This window comes from Bos mutus, chromosome 9 (genome assembly GCF_027580195.1).
Source record: "Bos mutus isolate GX-2022 chromosome 9, NWIPB_WYAK_1.1, whole genome shotgun sequence".
Taxonomy (NCBI): Eukaryota; Metazoa; Chordata; class Mammalia; order Artiodactyla; family Bovidae; genus Bos; species Bos mutus.
This window is the reverse complement of record NC_091625.1, coordinates 18,696,079-18,715,943: the sequence shown is the minus strand read 5'-3', so window position 1 is coordinate 18,715,943 and position 19,865 is coordinate 18,696,079. Positions and strand designations below refer to the sequence as shown.

General features: G+C 35.9%; 1 protein-coding gene and 1 non-coding gene across 6 annotated transcripts in view; both read left to right on the top strand.

The window, feature by feature from the left end:
• Positions 1–19,865, top strand: part of PHIP (pleckstrin homology domain interacting protein) — a 128,351-nt gene that overhangs the window by 22,107 nt on the left and 86,379 nt on the right. For all 5 annotated transcript variants that reach the window (XM_070376226.1, XM_070376229.1, XM_070376224.1 and 2 more), the window contains exon 7: positions 15,198–15,358. In XM_070376226.1, coding sequence (XP_070232327.1) covers positions 15,198–15,358 — 161 coding nt within the window. The remainder of the gene's footprint in view (positions 1–15,197; positions 15,359–19,865) is intronic.
• LOC138989272 (U6 spliceosomal RNA) lies at positions 12,686–12,792 on the top strand. Its single transcript, XR_011465511.1, has one exon. It is a non-coding gene; the product is annotated as a U6 spliceosomal RNA (small nuclear RNA).

Here is a 19,865-nt window from a genome sequence, read left to right as displayed (position 1 = left end):
AACAGCAAAACTAGCACACATTCTTTTTCCTTCATCACAGTTTCACAGATAAAATATTCATTCTTTTATTTATTTATTTTTTGGCCTCACCTTGCGGTTTGTAGAATCTTAGTTCCCTGACCAGCGATTGAACTTCAGGCCCTGGTAGTGAGAGCACCAAGTCCTAATCATTGGGCTGCCAGGGAATTCCTAGGAATTTTTTTTTCCCTTTGTTTACTTAGCTGAAAACTTTCACCTTTTCACTGAAAGGATACATTTTACAGCTTCTCTTTGGCTTATTTGAATTGCCCACATCACTACTCTTATACTTTAAGTCATTATTAAGTAAATAAAGGTTACTTGAACACAAGCACTGCAATACCAGGGACAGTCAATCTGATGACCGACATGGTCTGATAACTCAAATGACTGCTAAATGAATGAACCGGATATGCTGGACTATGGAGAAGGCAATGGCAACCCAATCCAGTATTCTTGTCTGGAGAATCCCATGAACAGAGGAGCCCAGCTGGATACAGTCCATGGGGTTGCACAGAGTCAGACACAACTGAGTGACTAACACAACATGCTGGACTAAAGGATCCTGGGTAGCATGGATCATCGATCACACTACTCAGAATGGTGTGCAGTTTAAAACTCAGAGGAGTTGTTCATTGCAGGAATTTTCCATTTAATATTTTCAGACTGATTGACCACAGGTAACTACAACTGCGGAAAGAGAAACCGTGAATTAGGGAGGGACTACTGTATGTTAAAAGGAGTCTTAAATCTTGTCCACATTTCTAGTTTTCTCAGAGGAAATAGTTTGAACAAAGGCACCAAATATTCACTTAAAATTAGTTATGAATCTTGACTGCTCAAGATGTGTGGCCTTAGGCAAGTTGTTTTATTTTTTCAACCTCTCAATTTCTTCATCTGTAAAGTAGAGATAATATCTACCATATCTAGTTATTTGGAGGCACCATGAAATTAAAAGACGCTTACTCCTTGGAAGGAAAGTTATGACCAACCTAGATAGCATATTCAAAAGCAGAGACATTACTTTGCCAACAAAGGTCCGTCTAGTCAAGGCTATGGTTTTTCCAGTGGTCATGTATGGATGTGAGAGTTGGACTGTGAAGAAGGCTGAGCACCGAAGAATTGATGCTTTTGAACTGTGGTGTTGGGAGAAGACTCTTGAGAGTCCCTTGGACTGCAAGGAGATCCAACCAGTCCATTTTGAAGGAGATCAGCCCTGGGATTTCTTTGGAAGGACTGATGCTAAAGCTGAAACTCCAGGACTTTGGCCACCTCATGCGAAGAGTTGACTCATTGGAAAAGAGTCTGATGCTGGGAGGGATTGAGGGCAGGAGGAGAAGGGGACGACAGAGGATGAGATGGCTGGATGGCATCACTGACTCGATGGACGTGAGTCTGAGTGAACTCCGGGAGTTGGTGATGGACAAGGGGGCCTGGCATACTGTGATTCATGGGGTCGCAAAGAGTCGGACACGACTGAGCGACTGAACTGAACTGAAATGAGTAGCAAAGTGAGGCACAAAGTAGGTGACAGAAGACGTTATATTCTAACTTTGTAACATTCAGTTAATTATTTTGCAAAAACATCTAGAGTACATTTTTAAAGAGGAGATTCTAGGAGATTCTTTTCCCTTCTCATTTTCACTGTTATATTTTGCCATATTTTCAATACTGTATTTGACTTATTCTGAAATGGCTCTTAGCATATCTGGCACTGGGCTAGGGTCTGCAATTGTAGGGTTAAATTTTTTTCTTTTATGACTATATTTCTTTAATAGTTCTTAGAAAAAGCTTTTATATTATTATAAATCTTGGAGCTTTAGCATATAATGTCTAATTTAACAATTGGCATATAATTCAGTAAATTTTAAGATTCTATTCATTCTTTCCCTAATACTCTACTCAGTCTTGTACCTTTTCCTGCCTTTTATACAATCCATATTTTAATCCTTAGTTAGGTGTCTACTCATCACTTATTTGCATACATTTATTTTGATCTGCTGTTTTCTCAGTAACCATTTTTCCTTCCAGAATTTATTTTCTTTTGCCATTTTAATCTTCTAGCTAGGAAATAGTTATATGGTTTTATAATTTGTGTTGTTCTTTAACCATTTACATATTTGGGGGGCAGTCCTTGGTTTTGTTTTTTAATCTGTCCCCTGGATGATATTTACTGCTTTTAGGGCTTGAGGATAGAGGTTATTATTGTATTATTCCTTATAGATCCAGCCCCTCAGCATCAGTAAGTATTAAATGAAGAGATAATATATAATTGCTGTAATTGATGAACTGGGGTAGAATAGGAAAAGTTCAGAATAATATTCATATTTTCACTTGTCACAGATTTTTGTTTTTTTATCTCCCTTCTCCTTCACCCCTCCCCTGCTCACCTCTTCCTTCTTTCCTTCCTAAAAACAGGTAGTTAATGAGAGACTACTAAAATGTATTGCATTTTTGTTTTTTAAGGGAAATAAAACTAATGTTCAGTATGCCAAAGCACCACATATATAAAATAGACATTCATATTTTTCTTTTGTTTAAATTTCTTTTCAAATTGTGATTGACCAAAAAAGGGGAGGCACTTTGAAGAATTGACAGTTTCCTTGGGTGAGTTTAAATGGTTGCTCTTGTGGCTGTGTTTATTTTCTTTTGTAAATCGTACAGTAAAATTTGTTTTTAGGTTATGGATGTGATAAGAGGTGCCCCCCTGCCCACCATATGATGTGTCTGACATATAATTTCAGAACTAATTAGGAAGCACTAGCCATTTCCTTTTTTAGTTTGCATCGTATCTTTTTCCAGATTGATTATTGGGTTTGATGTTAAATCTCATAGTTCTCTAAGTGAAGCAAATTATCATATTTTCTTCGTAAAGTCTCTGACTTTTTATTTCAAATTTCTTCAGGGAAACTTTGAAGTTCAGGATTGAACATCTAACTAGACATCTTAAAAACTGGGAAGTCCATGATTAAGCTGAGTAGATATTTACATAAACAGCAGCAATTTGTTCAAGCATCTTTAGGGAGATGCAAGGGGAAAATGATCTCACATAAAAGTCTCTTAAAAAAAGTAAAGGAAAAAAGTAAGATCCACTTTTATAATATGAAGATTTGACTGTTTAAGGACTGTCAGTATAGATGTTAGTACATAATGCTGTCAAGTTTATAAAAGGTTTTTATTTGCTTTTTATAATAACTGCAAACTACCCCTACCTTTATTAATGAGAAAACTGAAACTTAAGAGAGGTGGTGAGTAACTCAGTTATATCTTTGGATATTTTATTTCTCATCTTATGCATTTAGCTTTGATCATATTTATATAGCACCTTTTTACCTTTCCTGTGAAATTCTATATTCATTAGTCTTGTACTACCCGTGTCCATTTTATTGATTTGGGTATAGGAACTTTTTGAATCATGCCCCAGTATATGAATTCTAGAAACAGTAAAACATGGTGTGTTCTCTCAAGTTTGTATCTTGCCTGATAAATACTTAAATTTGAGAGAAAATATTCAGTTCCTTGAGAAGGCCTTCATAATCTTGTTGGCCCACTGATTAAGTTTTTCTAAAATGAAATTTTGTGTTTTGAACCCTCTGATTTCTTTTGTAAAATCACCTTTTGCTTTTAGTTACATACCTTCAGATCTGTTCTCATTGTTCTCAAGAGATAAAACTGCAGTTATCCCAAAGCAAATCTTTTACCATATTATTCCCACTTTTTTCTCCCTAGAAAGCTTCAATTTATTGTCTTTGGAAAATAGCCCAAAATGCCTGGCATAGCCTAGAAAGCACTCTGCAGTCAGCCTCTTCCTCCTTAGTCGTTTTCTCTGATGCTGCCTTGTTTGTGCTCCAAGGGCTGGTCACACCTGACTTCCTTCTGTTGCTTAAATGTTGCGCTCCTTCCAGCCTCCGACCATTGCACACGCCCTTCCCTCCACCTAGATAGATTATCACCTCCCTGCCTTCCCTGGCTGTTCATTTTCCAGGTATTTAAATATCAGTTTTTAGGGAAGTGTACTCTGACTCCCTGATATCCTCCTGCCCTATATGTTTAGGATCCTTTGGTGTATACTTCAAGATTTCTCTGTACCTTCTATTTGATGGAACTTAACATTGTTGTAAGCCCTTGTTCATGTCTTTCTTCCCTGCTAAACTGCAGTCTCCATGATGGTAAGTTCTGTCTTTTCTTTTTCTTTGTTATATCCTTTAGTTCATACTTGGCCCATATAGGTGCTCTATAAATGTTTGTTGACTCAAAATTGAATGGTTAAAATGTTTGGGGGGAAAAAAAAACCCTAACTTTTTAAAAAATGAATTTTTATTGAAATAGCTATTAAAATATTTAAAACTGAAAATATTATACCATTGTATTTTCTGTATCATCACATGAGTTTCCAGGAAAGAAATGAGAAGGAAGAATCATACAAATCAGGGATTGTACAGCTCTAATAAATTACAACTTGTAATGTCTGGTTTTTTGTTTGGTTTGGTTTTTTAGTGCTTATTTTTGTATTTGGTTGGTGAATTTTTTTTTTTTTTTGCTTAACTCTTGAAATCATTTTTTCATCTTCTGTGTTTTATTTCCGTTAGTATTTGAGTTCTTTTCAGGCATTATTCACATTTGTGACATCTGCTAAATCTTAAAAACATGGTGTCTTTCAAATGGGAATTACAACTAAACTTGAAATTAAATAGGTAGAGATTTGGAGGGCAGCTGCTGTTCATACTAATTATTTTAGATACGTTATAAAAGAGGGAGGGAGGATCTCTTGGGTTTTGTGTCACCCATGTAATTATTTCGCTTTGCTTTTCTGTTTTCTCTTGCCTCACTCCCCATCCTTTTTTTTTTTGTGGACAGATAAGCTAATTACAGGATTATTCTTCAAATGTTGCAACCCTTTGCACTTTAAAGTTGGCATTTTTGTTCATTATGATTATTGTTACAGAATTTTATTTGTCTTGTTCTTATGTTGAGTTGTTACTAGTTACTTGTGTATTGTGATAGAGACCAGATGATGCTGTGGAAATAAACCAACCTGTGTTGAATTATTTCCTAGATTATCTGTGGCCCTCAGATTATGAATATTTGGTTGTAATTTTCTACTAATAGCTATTTGTATCTAATATCTGTTAGAATTACTGTGGTGAGCTTTTCACTCCTGGCTCTATAGAGAATTAAATGTTACAGGTTCCTTCGTATATACGTCCTTAACAAATAAAATTGAATCTAAACTATCTTTACCATCTTTTACTTTAAAAATTTAATGGGAAAGATTTAGAAACAAACATAAACAAAGTTGATGACCCATTGTATTTTATGGCTTCTGAATCAAACTAGACGTGAATACTTTGTAGTATATCCATTGTCAAATAGGCAATGGTTATTCTCTGTAGTGTATACATTCATGTACTTTAATATGCTTAGTCTTTAGGGTTTCTTTTTTTTTAATGATTAAATAAATTTAAATTCCTTGAATCTTTATCCCTGGATCTGTTTTTATCAGTCTTTGAATTTAAGCTTAATCTCTTTAGACAGTTCATATCTTTCATGTTACTCTTGAGCTCCTCAAGGTAGGCTGAGCTATACTTTATTTAATAAAATATTAATCAGGATGTACATATGCTCAATGCAGAAAACTTGGAAAACAGAGCAGCTGAAAAATTAACCAGTCTCACTGGTTATCTGTTACTAATACGTCAGCATGTTTCCTCTCAGTCTTTTTTCCTAATGTTTGTCTACTTAAGCAGTATGGTAAGAGTGCACTCTTTGGAATAAGCTTGAATTCAAACCTGGGCTTCATCTCTGGGATTGAATGGGAAAATTACATTCTGCCTTTCAGTTCTGTTATTGGTAAGGAGTGTCCGCAGTACGCGGATAATTGTCATACCCATTTTAAAGATCCATGAGGATTAAATCAGAATGTATATGAAGTTCCTTGAACAGTGTCAGGTACATAGTAAAAGCACTCAGTAAATATTAGCTATTATTTTCCAAATCTGCTACACATCATAATAGTTTTCTGTTGCTTTTTTCCCCTCCACAAGAATAGCAGATAAGACTTTTTTGTACTAGATTCTTGAAGCCGCCCCCATAAGAACCTCTCTCTAGCTTCAATCACTGTTGACTTTCATCTTCCTTAATAGGTACTTTTTCAAGATACTTGATTCTTGGTTTTAGCATAAGTTTTCTTTTAGGGAATTAGATAGCTGTTTTTTGTGACCTGCACAATTGCATCATCTTTCCATTCAAACATTTTTGTGATCCTTTAAAAAAATTTTTTTATGTAATTTTATGCATTAGCAAATACTTTATTACCACACAATACTTTATTTAGTGGAAATCACCAATGCCGTGTAGAGAAAACTTTCTGGACTTGTTGTGAATTTGGAAGATTATTGCTATAGAAATTGGCCTCTGATCGTGGATGTAGCATTATTTTGTTGGGCAAGCTAATTATTGTCTAAAGAGGTAGATCATTTTACAGTTGATTTTCACGTAGTTTTGCTTACATGATTATCATTATTTTTGTACAGGCAGACCTCAGAGGTATGATGGGGTTCTAGACCACTGCAATGAAGTTGATATCATAGTAAAGCGAGTCACACCAATTTTTTGGTTTCCCAGTGCATGTAAAGGTTATTCACACTGTACTGTAGTTTATTAATTGTGCAATAGCATTATGTCTAAAAGGAACTGTAGATGCCTTCGAAAATAATACCGTTGGAAAACCGTGCCAGTAGACTTGCTCAATGCAGAGTTGTTACAAACCTTCAGTTTGTAAAAGCAAATAAAGCACTCCAGTATCTGCAAAGTGCACTAAAGCAAAGCATAGTAAAATGAGGTATGTTTGTAATTTACTCAAGTTTAATTCTGTAGGTTTCCAAACTCTGACAGAGCCTTTATTTAACAGAGATTGTGGAGATTAAAATGAAATCTAGATACTGATTCTGCAGAATCTACTCTTTTGTACTTTAATTTAGGAACTGTTTATATGGTTATTAATTACAAGTTATAACTAATTCTGCATTTTATGTATAGAAACTCTGGAAGCTTTCTAAGTGTTTTTTTAAAACTAGAATCACAGAATAAAGTTGGTCAAAATATAGTACAAAAATAAAGCTGATAAAAAATTAAAGTCTTCTGGTAAAATATTCTGATGTTTCTTATCTGAGTACCCTTTTTTTGTTACCAGAAAAGGGTCTAGTTGCACCTTCTGAAGTACATGTTCTTTCTTCTTTTTGCATCCTCCTTTAATTCTTCTACTGGCACAAACCTTAATTCTCCAGGTTTTGGAATCTACTGCCACCTGCCTCTCTTTTGCATTCATTATGCTGCCAGCATGGCTCTGCTTTCACATGTTGGCAAAAGTGGTAGACACTAGTCCTGGCCCTCTAGTTGCAGTAGCTAACCCACATTGGACTAGATACTGTATTGTTTTATGTTTTTCATAAGAGTTGAAACTTCAACAGCAGCAAAAGCCCAGCTTCTTTCTGCATTTTTGTTAATTGATAGTAAGTTTAATTTTTTTCTTCAATTCATCTTTCTTAACATGACTTATTTTGACCTTGGGTAATTCATTGCAGTTACACCGTGTGCCCTTGTCCATTTTTTTTTATTGGCTACACTGTGTGGCTTGTGAGCTTTTAATTCCTCCACTAGGGACTGAACCTGGGCCCTCAGCAATGAGTGCGCAGAGTCCTAACTAGTAGACTGCCAGGGAATTCCTCCATTTTTTAAAGTACTTAGCCAGTTGATCTTGTAGGGTATTTTGCTAAGTGAAATAAGTCAGACAGAAAGACAGATACTGGATTATGTCACTTACATGTAGAATTAAAAAATTCAACAAACTGGTGAATATAACAAAAAGAAGCAGACTCATAGATATGGAGAACAAACTAGTGATTACCAAGGGAGAGCAAAGGAGGGGGCCCAATGTTGGAGTAGGGAATTAAGAGGAATAGGGTTATAAAGTAAGCTATAGGGTATATTAGACAACACAAGGACTATAGCCAATATTTTATAATAAGTGTAATTGGCGTATAGACTTTAAAAATTGTGAATCACTGTTTTGTAAACCTGTAACTTACATAATACTGTATAACAAATACGCTTCACCTTCAAAAAATTGGGACAAAAAGTACCTATTAGAAGGGGGGGCCTTTTGGAGGGAGGTGATGATATTTCTGCCTTAGTTCTTTATTATCTGCAGAGATTTTATCATATGTTTTTCTAATATTCTCAAAAATATAGTCACTAAGGTTATTGCAGATGCTCTTTTTTGGCAGCTATCCATTTTTTCCTCATAAACTTGGTTCATGTGATAGAGATTTGTCTACAGATTTCCCATGAACTTGATTCACATGGTACAGATTTGTATAGTGAGGAAAACTGAGGTAAATCTGCTTATGTCTGTCTTTTTCTAAAATATCTGCATTGGAAACTTGGCCCATTTGTGGGATGAAAGTACCATGTTCCTGGATAGACAGATGGCAACTGTTTATAGGTAAATGAAATTAAGCTTATATTTCCAACAGGTGAATTTTTAAAAAACTTCTCAGTAGTCTTCAAACTATATAATTATAAATCAGGAGTAAGATATTTTTTAAAGGACATGAAGAATAGCCACATTCATACTAAAGTGTCACTAGTAAATTTAAAGTTTTGCTGCTGCTGATGATGATTTAGTCGCTACCTTATGTGCAACTCTTGCGACTGCGTGGACTGTAGCCCACCGGGCTCCTCTGTCCATGGAACTCTCCAGGCAAGAGTACTGGAGTGGGGTGCCATTTCCTTCTCCAGGGGGTCTTCCCAACTCAGGAATCTAACCCTGGTCTCCTGCACTAACCTGCAGGCAGATTCTTTACCAACAGAGCTATGAATGAAGCCCAAAGTTTTGCTGCTAAGTCACTTCAGTCGTGTCCGACTCTGTGCAGCCCCATAGATGGCAGCCCACCAGGCTCTCCCGTCCCTGGGATTCTCCAGGCAGGAACACTGGAGTGGGTTGCCATGTCCTTCTCCAATGCATGAAAGTGAAAAGTGAAAGTGAAGTAGCCCAGTCGTGTCCGACTCTTCACGACCCCGTGGACTGCAGCCTACCAGGCTCCTCCGTCCATGGGATTTTCCAGGCAAGAGCACTGGAGTGGGTTGTCATTGCTAGTATATAAATAAACATGCCTTCAGTAGGTTAGTACAAAAATATATATACGATAATTAAATCACAGTTTATTAGAATAGAGAAGGGTTAGTTAGTGGAAAGATTGGAACAAATAGTTGATTATTTAGGGGAGAAAAAATATCTTTAGAGACTCACCTAGTAACATCTACCAAAACTCTGAATATGTTAAGGAGTTAAGTGAGAAATTTAAACCACAAAAACATAGAAGAAAATTTAAGTAGATATTTATTATACTGTTGGCTGGTAGAAGAACCATTCTAAAGCACTATACCGAGTTACAAAAGAAAAGAAAAATATTGATAAAATTGGCTGTGTAAACGTGTGAAATTATGAGATGTCAAAGAATAGCCAGGTATGAAAACCAAGTATATTGTGGAAAATGTTTCTGGATGAATGACTTGAGAAGTTGAAGTTGAGAGTACCTTGCTTAAAATCTCCACAGTATCATGTTTAAATACAAGTCCATCAAACTTAAAGCCTAGTTTTTATTTCATTAAGGAATATGGATGGCATAGCTATTAAAATTCTGTTTATGAGGGAAATCTCTGCAAAATTTTGTGTAATTGCTTTAGGTGGTAGAATTATGTAAAGACAGTATTCTTATTTTCTACGTTAAGTATGCATTCGTATTATGATTAAAGAAATAAATTAATTCTTAAAAAATACCTTGGTGTGAACTACAAAGAAATGACTTGTGGGGAAATTTTATTTACCAAGGATGTATGCACAGAAGTAATAGTTAAGACCCTACTGGCTAGATATATACAGAGTTATACCTGTTAATAACTTTAAGAAATTGTGGGTCTTTTGTTTATTTTGTTTAGTAACTAGTTCTAAATTGTGCACAAAGACTTTGTTTCAAAGGCTGTTATGAATGATTTGCTGCTACAAATGACACTTACCACTCTTTGCTCCTTTTCTTTCTCCATAGATCATACAAATGAATAGCAGTGATTTCTGGAAATTTTATTTCACTTTACTTGTCCATTCACTCAGAATGGTTGAATAAATATGTTTACCTATCCCTTTGCTTCCAAATTAAGTAAATTTAGCAGGGCAGTTGAAAGGAAGAATGGTATGGAATCTTTGAATCTGTAATCTGTCCAATAAGGAAATGCATTTTTGTTTTATTCCTAAACCTAATTGTTTTTTGTTGTGTAGTTAATTTATTAAGTCCACCAAATGCATAGCTTCTACTAAGTGCCAGCCACCACGGTCAGCGTTTAGACTAATCAAAGAACAAAACAGACAAAAAAAATTGTGCCTGTGTGGAGTTTATTATATTGTAGTAGGGGGAGATAGAAAATAAACAGTAAACATAAATAGCAAATAAAAGGTGATGATAGAAAAAGAGCAGATACTAAGCTCCATAGGGACATCAGGAGTTAGCAGTGGTGGTAGGGGATGGGTTGTAATTTTCACTAGGCTGATCAAGTTAGGCTTCATTGAGAAGGTGACAGACTTTTGAGGAAAGATATGAAGAAGGAAGCCTGGGAATTAGCCACGTGGGGGGAGAGTGTCCTGGCCAGAGGGAATAGCGGGTGTAAAGACCCCAAGTTAGGAGCTTTACCTGATGTGTTGGAAGAATGGGGGTGATTAGAATGGTTGGAATAGACCAAGTCAAGGGGTCATATAATGGACACAAGATTGTGCAGAGTCTTGGTAGGCTGATGTATGATGAACTTGGTGTTTATTGTGAATCAAATGAACACTGCAGTTTTGAACACAGGAGTGGTACTATAGGGCAACTGGTTAGGTTGCTTTTAAAATTAAAAAATTTTACTTTAAAAGTAAAATTCACTTTTTACTAGAGGAGGTGGCATTTAAACTGGCCCTGAAGGATAAGAAAGAATTTGCCAAGTGAAGAAGATAGAAATTTGCTTTGGCAGGCTTAATTTAAGAACATTTCCCATCACCATACTTGGGAACATAAATGTACTTTTAAACAAAAGTCATATATGTTACTTGATATAAGGTTAAAACTATAATAATGTCATATAAAGAACTTATTCCTTTGTGACCTCTTATATCTGCTTAACCATGCTCATTTTAAAAATTGATGTTCTGGTTTAATAAAATTTAAGGAGTTCCTATAATCCAAGAGACATTTCCTTTTTCCTCAAAAATCCAATTACTGTTAACAATTTCTTGAGAAAGTGAATGATTGCCATTTGCTTTTCTGCCATAAAACTGTAAATTTAATTGAACCATCTTGTGTTTCTTATTATTAACTAAGATTCACTTATATACTTTTTTATTTAAAAGGCACTACACTCAGTTGCAGGAAATATGAATAAGGCAAAATTTCTGTCCTTAAGATACTTAAGATCTGGTAGGAGAGACAAGATGTTATGCAAATTGTGTAGTAAAAGAATATGTGAGTTCATTCAACGGGAATCCTACCACATCTTCTCTGCCTAATTGACCTAATTGACCTGGTCAGACCTTCTTCAAATCCAACCTCCTCAGTTGAACTTCAACTACTGAAGCATACCTGTATTTTTTCTCTAACCCCCGTGTCAAGTTTGAACCACCAGCTTATTACCTAGGAACTCTACATCCTGTTTTCCCTGTATGTCATATCTTTTAGTTCTGTTGTACAAGTGTGTAAATTGGTTGACAGCAAGGACTCTGTTTGGTACCCTTTCCCTTAGGATGCTGATGTAGTATCATTAAAAATACTCAGTAGTTAATTGGCAGCCAAGCATAACATAGGGTGGTATGGAGTACAGTATTTGACTTAATGTTGTTTCTAAAAAGGTTTTCTTGAAATGTTGACTGTAAGGTAGCTTTTTGAAAGGGATGTTCTTTTTCTCAGTTGACTCTTAAAGTGAAAATAAAGGTTTAATCCCAGTTTAGGTAGAGATTCAGTAAAAACTGTTTAAGAGAGTAGTAACATTTTCTCTTAAGGGAATTAGTTTTTGCTTTATCAACTCTGAAGTATAGTCTTCATTAAAAATCCATCTTAATTCTGACCTATATAAAAGTGCCTTATCATAATTAAAATAATAGTTTTGGTATCGTAGTTACCTCCAAAGACCATATTTTTGTACCTGAACAGTGATAGAGATTTTAAGAAAATTTGACATTTTGAGTTTGTAAATTTGGGGTGGAGAGAATTAAACTGTATTGGTAACACAGTACGGTCAACATCTGTGCTCTATGTCATCACTTAATTTTCTATAAAACAGACAATAAGTGAGATGTTATTGATCCTTAGTGTTTGGATAAGATCATTTGAGTTCTCATTTGGCAGGAGAGATGATGCCTGTGGTTTTGTGTGATCTTGACTCCAAATCAGTTGGAGCTAAAGTGCAGGTGGTCGTCTTTCACCAGGCCATTTCTGTGCATAAGGCAAAGTATATCAGGGTTTATTAGAAACTTACCAAATCCCTGTTACTCTATAACTAGTTTCAGCCTAAATATACTAATTAACAACTTTCAACAGTTTGTCTTAGGTAGCAGAGATGTTGAAATAGATTGTATCCTAGAGTGCTTGCTTCGGCAGCACATATACTAAAATTGGAACGATACAGAGAAGATTAGCATGGCCCCTGCGCAAGGATGACACGCAGATTCGTGAAGCGTTCCATATTTTTACCTAGATGCCCATCAGCAGATGAATGGATAAGAAAGCTGTGGTACATATACACAATGGAGTATTACTCAGCCATTAAGAAGAATACATTTGAATCAGTTCTAATGAGGTGGATGAAACTGGAACCTATTATACAGAGTGAAGTAAGCCAAAAAGAAAAACACCAGTACAGTATACTAATGCATATATATGGAATTTAGAAAGATGGTAACAATAACCCTGTGTACGAGACAGCAAAAGAGACACTGATGTGTAGATCAGTCTTATGGACTCTGTGGGAGAGGGAGAGGGTGGGGAGATTTGGGAGAATGACATTGAAACATGTATAATATCATGTGTGAAACGAGTCACCAGTCCAAGTTCGATGCACGATACTGGATGCTTGGGGCTGGTGCACTGGGACGACCCAGAGGGAGGGTATGGGGAGGGAGGAGCGGGGAGGGTTCAGGATGGGGAACACATGTATACCTATGGTGGATTCATTTCGATATTTGGCAAAACTAATACAATATTGTAAAGTTTAAAAATAAAATAAAATTAAAAAAAAAGATAGAAAAAAAAAAAAAAATAACTCATAAAAAATTGTCAAAGGAACAACAACAACAAAAAGATTGTATCCTAGAACTTGTCCTCTAACAGCAGGAGATGCACTCTTATCAGAATATAAAATAATTGATGTAGGAAAAGATCATGTAAGCACAATGGAATTATTCCTTAAATTATATTTTATTGCTTTAGAAACTGCAAAGTATTCTACCTTGTCGCCAGTCCCCAATGTTTTCTTTTTTTGCTTGTAAATGTAGTGTAAGCCAAACATTTATTGTATGTGAATAAGATAATATTCTGAGATTCTTTATGATGCACCTGAGAGATTTATATTTCATAAACTTTAGGGCATAATCGTAGGCTCTAAACCGGAGTTAAATATTGTTAATATCAATACTTTATATATATTTAAATTGGGGGTTGGCGGGGGGGGGGACTAAATTTAAATGTGAGAAACTGCAGTGCTTATTATCCAAAGTAGATGGCAGTCACAGTCAGAAAAACAGAAAGCCTTGTATTAAAAGATAATCTACAGGTGAAAATGTGCCTGCAGACCAGTCAGCATGTATTTATTGAGCACCTTCTTTGTTTATAATTCTAATTCCATCGTAATTATTGGTATAGAAAACAAAGAACAGTAGTAAGTAAGATGGAAAGGAACATCTTCGGCCAAATTCAGCATATCAGGCTTTGGAGCAGGAGGTAAATTTCGTTCATATCTTGAAATGGGCGTTAAATGGGGGTTAAAACGGGCGAGGTGAAGAAAGAGGGCTAATAGGTTCTAGAAAAGGAATCATTGTACAGGTCTTCGGCAGGATTCCCAGCTTTTTTTTTTTTTTAAATTTATTAAATTTATTTATTTTTGGCTGTGCCGGGTCTTCATTACTACCCTCGGGCTTTCTCCAATTGCAGAGAACGGGGGGTTTCTCTGTTGGTGGTGCGTGGGCTTTTCATTGCTGTGGCTTCTCTGGCTGGGCTCTAGGCTCTGACTTCAGTAGTTGTGGCGCGAGGGCTTAGTTGCCCTGCCGCATGTGGAATCGTCCCAGGCCAGGGATCAAATCTGTGTCCCCTGCATTGGCAGGCGGATTCTTAACCACCAGACAACCAGGGAAGCCCTTAATTGTTATTATTATTAATGTAACAAGTTATTCCTCTGTCTTCATTTGTTGCAAAGTTTTTAGAAGTGTCATTCAGCGTGTCATATTTAGAGTGTTTAAGAATTGCTGTTTGTGGAAAAGAAAAAAGCACCAGATCCAGTTTCAACTGCTTTTATGAGAAAATCTATCTCATAGGAGACTTTTAAAGAAATAATGTCATACAGTCATTCTGGGTTTTAAAGAGCCTCTTTAGGTGGCTCAGAGGTTAAAGCGTCTGCCTGCAATGCGGGAGACCTGGGTTCGATCCCTGGGTGGGAAGATCCTCTGGAGAAGGAAATGGCAACCCACTCCAGTGTTCTTGCCCGGAGAATCCCATGGAGGAGCCTGGTGGGCTACAGTCCACGGGGTCGCAAAGAGTCAGACACGACTGAGCGACTTCACTTCACTTCACTTCACTTCAGACAGAGTAGAGAGTAAAGAAGCCTGAGTTTTAATTCTAGCATCATGCCTTACTTTGTGACTTTAGGCAGGTTATTTAACTAGATTTTCTTGTTTGTAAAGTGAAGATAATAGTGCTTTTGACTTATTTCAGGTAAAATAACGGGCTTTACTATTTTGAAGACTTTTAACTAGGAGTCATATGCATTAGAAAGCATCTTTATTTTTACCAATATATGAGAAATTGAAATACATGAATTCTTAAAAGAGGATAATTAAGAAAATTAATTTCTGAATTATACTTATTTCCCCCTTTTCTTGGTAGCGGATACTTTGTTTTCAAGGAAGCTGAATGGAAAATACAGACTTGAGCGACTGGTTCCAACTGCAGTGTATCAGCACATGAAAATGCATAAAAGAATTCTTGGACACCTGTCGTCTGTGTACTGTGTAACTTTTGATCGAACTGGCAGACGGATATTTACTGTAAGTTTTTAAAGCATTATGTTAATTCATATATGAGATTACAAAAATGTTGCTTATAGTTGAACTTTGAAACAAAACCTTTGTTTTTCCTTTTAATTTGAAGAACTAGAAATTCACATAATACAACTGTCTGTAACAAAAGGTTGCTTAAAATTGGACTTCAAGTTTGGAATGTTTTTGAAAGACATGTTGTAACACAGTTACATTATTGTCCTCATGGATGAGTGTAATTCCCAGCATTATATCAGATAATGCAGTTGACATTTTGTAAAATGTCATACAATAGTTTTAATTCTAAACTTAAGGACATTTTATCCAAAGTGTATTAAGCACATTAGAGTCTGAGAAATGGCCCTTAAAGTGGTGATAGGGAAAAGTCTGAGCATATGTAAGCTTATTACCTTTTATCTTTAGAACCTCATCCTTCAGTATATCTGGCGTTCAAAGAATCTCTTTGGGTTTGTTTGTTACTGTTTTCTTTTAACTTGTTGAATGGAGAAAAGCAGAGCTTTTCAGCTTTTAAGTGAGAAAATTGCTTTTGGAAGTATTTCAATTTCTTTTTAGGTGCCTTAACTATTATATCCACTAAGGGTAATACTACACTACAGTGGTTGTACTTATAATTAAATATTACTTACGTGAAATACTGGGCTGAAGGTATGCACTTATTCACGGGGTTCCTATGGGAAATTGAAGTTAACATGGAAATTCCTATGTCTGTCTTTGAAGAGAGCAGCTGCGAATTTTATACAGTCACAACAATTATAGATTCCTCTTTTAAGTAGATATGCTTGTAAACTGAGATTTATTTATATCTACTTTCTCTCCTTTACCCATACACTCAGTCATCTGTAAAACAGCTAAATGGCAGGATGTGGGAAAGGATTTCCATACTTATTTTTTTCCTGGTTCTAGAATCCTCTTCAGGCATTTGCAGATCATTTCGTATATGTTAGTATTCTCTCTTTCATTTCCTCTTTTATGTCTGCTATTCTTTATGAAGCAGAATAAAAGTGAAATTTTCAAAATTTTCTGACAGGTTATTATCTTCAGAGTGAGGAACAGTTATCCCTATATTTGCTGAAGTCCTTGATATACTTGCAACAGTAACTTGCTCTCAAATGGTAATGGAAAATTATCTTTAGAGTTAGTTCAACATATTATTATTTAAATTTAGCTCTCAAAACATATAGTAAATTAGGCATTTCTAATGTTAGAAGGATTCTTTCAAAAATAATAATAAATAGAATGAATGAGAAAGAAGCATTACATTGTGTTTATATTTCATTTTGGCATTAAGTTATGCCATATACTGAAATTATAAAAAATATCTATAACTTCTTAATTTTTTGATGTCTTTGAAAGGAATTCTTTGAAAATGAGAGAGATGGTAGGCATTAATTTGTCATACTTTATGAAGCATTGTGTGTATATTGATTTGAATTAGACACATAATTTCTTATACTTTTTTGAGGGAAAAATCCAGTGAGTAATAATGCTGTTGCTATCTTACAGTAGTAGATTAGTAGGCATAGAGCTGGGAGAGTGTTCTGAACCTGGCTTTAGTGAACTACTACCCATGAGTCAAATCTAGCCCACTGCCTGGTTTTGTAAATAAAGTTTTATTCAAACACAGATGCGCTCAGTTTTTCACATTGTCTGGGTTGCTTTTGTACCACAACGTGGAGTTGGGTAGTTATGACAGACTGTATTGCCTACAAAGCCTAAGATAATTGTTATCTGGCCCTGTACAGGGGGGGGTGGAGAAAAACTGCAGCCCTTATTCTAAAAACTTAATTCCTAGTTTTAAGAGCATTTGATTTTGGGGGAACAAGAATGATACGTTAAGAAGAAACTGTTTTCTGATTGTTTTCCTTTAATTGAAGATACATAAATAAAGGGAAGAAAATTATCACTGTACTGTTTTATGTGGTCTTATCAAGAATCTAAAAATGCTGATGTTTTGTGTATGTGATATAATTTTCAAATTGTGCCAAACTTACAGTCTCGTTTGTAATTTTTTACTGGTGATTTGCAGTGACAAATTCCAAAATGTTACCTTGTGATAAATGCCAAAATATGAGATCATTGTTATTTAAAATTTCTTTGTATTTTTATCTTGTTATCACTTCAGGTGGAGTTAGAGAATATATGTGTTCACATTCTTTTATTCCCCTGGAAACACACTAGCCACTAACTAATGCTTTGAAATCCAGTCTTAAAAGCAAATAGGATAAGACTTCAGGATCGTAGGTTTTGACTGAACGATGAAAGATGCCTGTGAGGGGCCGCACACTCTTGTTACTTCCTAGAAGAACAATTCAGTAGTGGATGACTCAGTATTTTCTTCTTATGTATTTGGTATCTTAGACTTGTACACTTGTCATTAACTTCTAGTGTTAGATGTATTTGAAAACTTTTTCCAAGGGACTAATTCCAATGGACTTTTGAGTGCTTTTGGGCAAGCACAACTAGAGGTGGTATAGTCCTGTGGTTCAGAGCATCAGCTTCAGCATCAGGGGACTCTCGGTTCAGCTCGCAGTGTTGCCATGCACTAGCAGTGCAGTTCACAAAGGCTGCCTCACCCTTTCACCTACAATGTTCTCAGCTCTTTAAAAAAGGCAGGGAAATAGATAATACTAGTAAAGTAGATAATAGTAGTATCAGTCCCACAGGGTTTTTTTGTGGGATTACATGAAATGGTGTATGTAATTAGTATAGAACAGGATACACAGGGAGAAGCTGCTTTTAATTCTATAGATAGATTTAAATAAATTGTATCCATTTTATTTTCTTACCTAAAATCTTTCTTTTTAATAAATGCTATACAAGATTGAAACTGAAATCATTGTGATTGATAAGTGAAATTCTGTGTTAGGAAAATTATCCAGTATTTTGTACTAGAATATTTTAATAATGGACGTTTCCCAGTAGAATAATGAGAAGAGCCCAGGGAGGGAGACAGTGTAATCGCCAAGTCTGACTGTTCCCTAATTCTCTTAGTTTTCTAAATCTGTTTACTTGGTTTCAGAATCATTGTGTCAAATAATATTTACTAAAGAAAAACAGAGTTAATTCTCTCAAGAGTAAGCCATTCACTCCTAAATGTATGTTGACCACGTAAAAAGATTTCGTTTCTCAAAAACATAAAGTATATCTCTCCAAATTAAGGCAAAAGAGCATAAAATATTTCCATACTCAATAATTTGTAATAAATACTATGAGTTTATTCACTCCCTTAATGAACTTTGGTCTTTTAGGTGGTGTACACTTTTCTAAACACTTAGAATATTGAAATGGCAGCTACAGTTACTGATGAGAGTTCATAGATGATCAACAACACAGTGTTGATGCGATGTGATGAGAGGCTTGATAGAGGCAGCACAAAATGCTGAGGTATCCTAGGAGAGAGGTACCTAATTCAGGGGGTGGTAGGAGATGGTAAGGGGAACTTCCTTGAGAAGTGACACTTTGAACTGAGCCAAGCTGGATATTCCACAGTTTAAGGAAAGGCATTTACAATCATTGGAAGAATATAACATACAATTGTGTATTACTTGACATGGCGAAAAATACATATAGACCACTGTTAAGCAAGAGTTAGAGATATTATTGGAGGACAAAGTCAAGATTCTTTTGTGACATTTGAAGGGGGTTCTTCCCTGAAGGCATGGAACAAAAATGATGGCTTTAGAGGAGTGAGTAGAATTTCTCTTTTTAATGTTCTGTTGAGCATTTTGTAGCTGCTACTGCTGCTGCTAAGTCGCTTCAGTCGTGTCCGACTCTGTGCGACCCCATAGACAGCAGCCCACCAGGCTCCGCCATCCCTGGGATTTTCCAGGCAAGAACACTGGAGTGGGTTGCCATTTCCTTCTCCAATGCATGAAAGTGGAAAGTGAAAGTGAAGTTGCTCAGTCGTGTCTGACTCTTAGTGACCCCATGGACTGAAGCCTACCAGGCTCCTCTGTCCATGGGATTTTCCAGGCAAGAGTAGTGTGGGGTGCCATTGCCTTCTCTGGCATTTTGTAGAGGATGAATTAAAGCTAAGTCGATATCCAGAGGTATTGGTAAAAAGGTTTTAGGAGTGATCCATGAGAGTCACAGTGGGAGTAGGGATGGAATTAATAGGTTAAAAATAGAACTAGGATTTAAGAGGTTTATTTGCATGTGGGGAGGAATTGAGAGGCAATATGAAGTGACATGTGTTTTAACTTGTGCAGCTGGTTAGAAAGCCATGTTATTTACTGTGGTAGGGATTTAAGTGGAGAAGTTCGTGAAGATTGGGACGTGTTGAATTTGAGATCCACACATAGATTGCCAAGTAGAAATGCTCAGCAGGCAGTGGGAGTGCAGGAGAGATCTAGGCTAGAAGATTCAAGTTGGGAATCATTGAATATGGAAGTTGATCATTTTACCTCATGTATGTAATGTAAGAAGTCTGAGTCTTCAACTTTAAAGCAAACTAAACAAGAAGAGGAGTCAGTAATTAAAACTGAGAAAGAGTTGC